This window comes from Octopus bimaculoides, chromosome 20 (genome assembly GCF_001194135.2).
Source record: "Octopus bimaculoides isolate UCB-OBI-ISO-001 chromosome 20, ASM119413v2, whole genome shotgun sequence".
NCBI classification, from domain to species: domain Eukaryota; kingdom Metazoa; phylum Mollusca; class Cephalopoda; order Octopoda; family Octopodidae; genus Octopus; species Octopus bimaculoides.
Genome location: NC_069000.1, coordinates 44,180,526 through 44,184,134, shown reverse-complemented (window position 1 = coordinate 44,184,134; position 3,609 = coordinate 44,180,526). Strand labels below are relative to the sequence as shown.

The 3,609-nt window shown below is 39.4% G+C and overlaps 1 protein-coding gene across 1 annotated transcript in view; it reads left to right on the top strand.

Moving 5' to 3' along the window:
• Positions 1–1,452: 1,452 nt before the first annotated feature.
• Positions 1,453–3,609, top strand: part of LOC106870068 (amyloid-beta precursor-like protein) — a 99,432-nt gene continuing 97,275 nt past the window's right edge. The window contains exon 1 of the mRNA XM_014916039.2: positions 1,453–1,646. Coding sequence (XP_014771525.1) covers positions 1,593–1,646 — 54 coding nt within the window. The 5' untranslated portion in view covers positions 1,453–1,592. The remainder of the gene's footprint in view (positions 1,647–3,609) is intronic.

Below are 3,609 nucleotides of genomic sequence, written 5' to 3'. Positions count from 1 at the left end.
GCTCCTCTATGTTAATGAGCTGTTCTTATGTTTCTCTTCAACTCAACCTCCTCCTCCTCCTCCTACTCACCATTCATCTCTGATAAGTCCTTCTCCTCCTACTACGCCTCCTTCTCCGTCATTTATTTAGCGTTTCAGACCGATAGTTGCTTCCTCCCCTTCTTTTTTATTTACATGCTTACTCTCTTTCCCTCTCTCTTTCCGTTTATCCGTCTCTGTTTCTCACCTTTTTTGCCTCTCCCTTCTTTACTCCCCTCTGTCTTACTACATCACCCTTTCCTCTCTTTTCCTTCTACCCCGCCTCCCGCATCTTTTTGACCATCTCTCTTTTTTATCGTCTGCATCAATTCTTTAGCATCCTCTACATGTCTTCCTCCACTCTCTCATTATCAAGTGTCTTTCTTTTATCCTCGCTCCTTTTCCTCCACCTCTTACACTACTTCTTTCTCTTTCTCCGCTAAAATTCTTCTCAATAAATGCTCATTTCTCTTTCTTTTTCTTCTCTCTTTCACACTCCTCCCACCTCATATTTTTCTATCCTTCACTTTATCCCTTCCCCTTCCTCTGTCGTCTGCTTCTGCTGCCATTTTGTCTTCGTCTTCCTCTTTTCGCCGTCTGCTGCAGTTTTCTTACTCTTTCTCCTTCTCTTCCACCCTCTCTCTCATTCATTCAATTTTTTTTCACTGTCCCTCTTTCTTTTGCTATTTCCCACTCTTCTTCTTCTTCTTCTTCTTCTTCTTCTATCGCACTTTCCCACTGCATTTTCATTCATTTCTGTCCGCTGAAAAAGAATAAAAGTATTCCATGTCCCCCACCCCTTACTCTCTTCTTATCTCTCACTTTCTCGCTTGACCGCTGTCTCCTCTTCTTTCTTGTCCCCTATTATCTATCTATTTATCCATGTGTCTATAAACCTATCTATTTTCCTCTCTCTATCAACCTTAGTTGTTTCTTTCAGCATTTCTTCCTCCTACTCTCTCAATATTTTCACATTATCTTTTTCTTCTCTTCCTACTCCTCTCTTTTTCAGTCGTACATTTCAGTATTTCTCTCTCTCTCTCTCTCTTTCCCTCTGTGTTTTGGTCATCGTCTCTCCTTTGTACTCACTTTCACACTCTCCTTTCTCTCTCCTTACTCCCACTTCTCTTTCTTTACTTCTCTAATTTTCTCTTCCTTTCTCTTTCACTCTCAATCAAACCTTCTCCCTCTATTTCTCTTTTTCTCGTCTGCATTCCTCTCTTTCTCTTTCTGCATTTGTCTTTCTCTCTTCTATACTCCCCAATCATACCTTCTCCCACTCACTATCATTCCCTTTCTCTCACTCTCACTCTCACTCTCACACTCTCACTATTAACCTTACTATTCTACTCCTACTCAACCCACCAACGAACCAACCAACACATCAGTCCACCACCTCACTCGCACCTCCTCTCACCGCTACCATCCACCCTACTCCCACCACCATTGCAACCAACCGATGACGTCAGAGGAGCGACATCTTAGTTTCTCTCATCTTTAAACGGCGACCATTGAATACACACCGTGTATCTCTTTCTCTGTGTTGTACCATAAGAAAGGAGGATTGTTTCATAATGAAGCCTGTCGGTTTTGTTGGATTGTGGCTCCTAGCCGTTGTCAGCATTCAGGTTAGTAATATCTAATATCGATTCCGTATAAATATGCGCGTGTATATGTACATGTATACATACATACGTACGTATGTTTCTATACACCTAGGTACATGTCTGCATGTGTTTATATACATAGGTATGTGTATATGCACAGATGCGTGTGAATATATAGGCATAACTACAGGGTTTTACCCCCCACACACGTCTGTACATGTGTGTGTATACATATGTACGTACTTTACATGTATGTATACATATATATATATAAATATATGTACGTATGTGTGTATATGCTATGCACGTACAGATAGGTGTGTTATATGAAGGAATAATCCTGATCAAATGCGTTGCAACCATGACCATCCCGTCTTGTATTTATTTGAGGGGGTGGGGGGAAAGGCGTGAGATCCCTAGGACTACATAACTCAGTGTGTCCGTCGTTGTTTCGGACGGTGTTGCTTGATTCAAGGGTGATTTAGCTGCGGTTTCTAGCAGGCCGATCGACCCACCGACCTTGCAGAGAGAGGGTTCGCTCCGTCGTTGGTTCTTCTGCTCCGATGTCCACCTCGTTGTTTCTCTCCACGTCCATGTCATCCTCTATCTTTCTGTCTGTCTGTCTCTGTCTCTGTCTCTTTCTCTCTCACTCTCTATATATATATAAGCATGGATTTATATATATATATCTGTGTGTATGTGTAAAGTACTATGCACGAAACTCTCGGCCCTCTAGTCACTTTTGTAACTTCCTACCTACTAACACACACACATATGTAATCGTGTATATTATATATACATACATCCATAGGTAGACAGATGGGTGTATATATTACGTCTGTATATACGCACCTTTACGCGCTGCGTCCTGTAATTTATCGCTTCTCAATGAATCAACGGAAATTAATATGTATGTATGTATATATCGGTGTACATATATATATATATAAACACCTTAAATTCGACACTCTTTAAAACACACGAGACACAAATTAAATTGATTAATAAAACTAAACAGTTTATTTAATTATATCCAAAGGAATTAACGAAATTGGTAATTTCAATTCTTTTATTATTATTATTATTTCTCCGAAATTAGAGACATGTTTAAAAAATTTAATATAATTGCTTTTTTTTAAAATTATTTTTGTGTTTATACAATTGAAACATTCTGTGGTATTTATAGAAAACTGTTTATTTATTTATTTGGAGATGTGTGTATACACAAACGCGTGTATATATACACTCAGATAATGTGCTTTCGAATGGGTATATGTATGTATGTATGCATGTATGTGTGTGTGTGTATTTGTGTACATTTATGTATACATACGTAGTCCAGTACTTGGTAATATATGCACACGCGCGTGTGTGTGTGTGTATATATATGTGTGTGTGTGTGTGTACGATTTTGGTTTTGTGGATGTAGATTTGTTGGAAATAGTTACCAATTCTACCTCAAAAAGCACCTTGCCGCCTTTTTCTATGATAAAAGATTTTTTTAAAATTATGTAAATAAATAATACGTGATAGTTTTGGTGAGGTGTCGGGGTGTTGACTGTCTGAAACCTGATGGAATGCTTTTGATCATGGGCAGGTCTTGTTAGCACCGACCTTGGGCTAAAGAACATTCCACTGCCAAATTCGTGCGTGTATGCCTGCAATGTACATCGCCTACATATAACATAGTTAAAGCAACAAGTGTGTGTGTGTATGTAGGTGTGTTTGTTTACTAATGTATGTATAATGTTTCTTTCACCTATAGACATACGTAACAGTTGTAACTGAGAGCAATGCCAAAGGAAGTCGATACACGGGCCACTAGGTTTGCTAGAAATAATAGCTGAGTTGCCTTCAAATCACGCGCTGACGTCTTCTAGAAGGATGTACACATCGGATTATCAAGTAATCCTAGATACGCCATGTCTGGGATGGGGAGTGGTGGGTGGGGGCAGGAAATAGTGATCGCAATCGGTACAGTTTT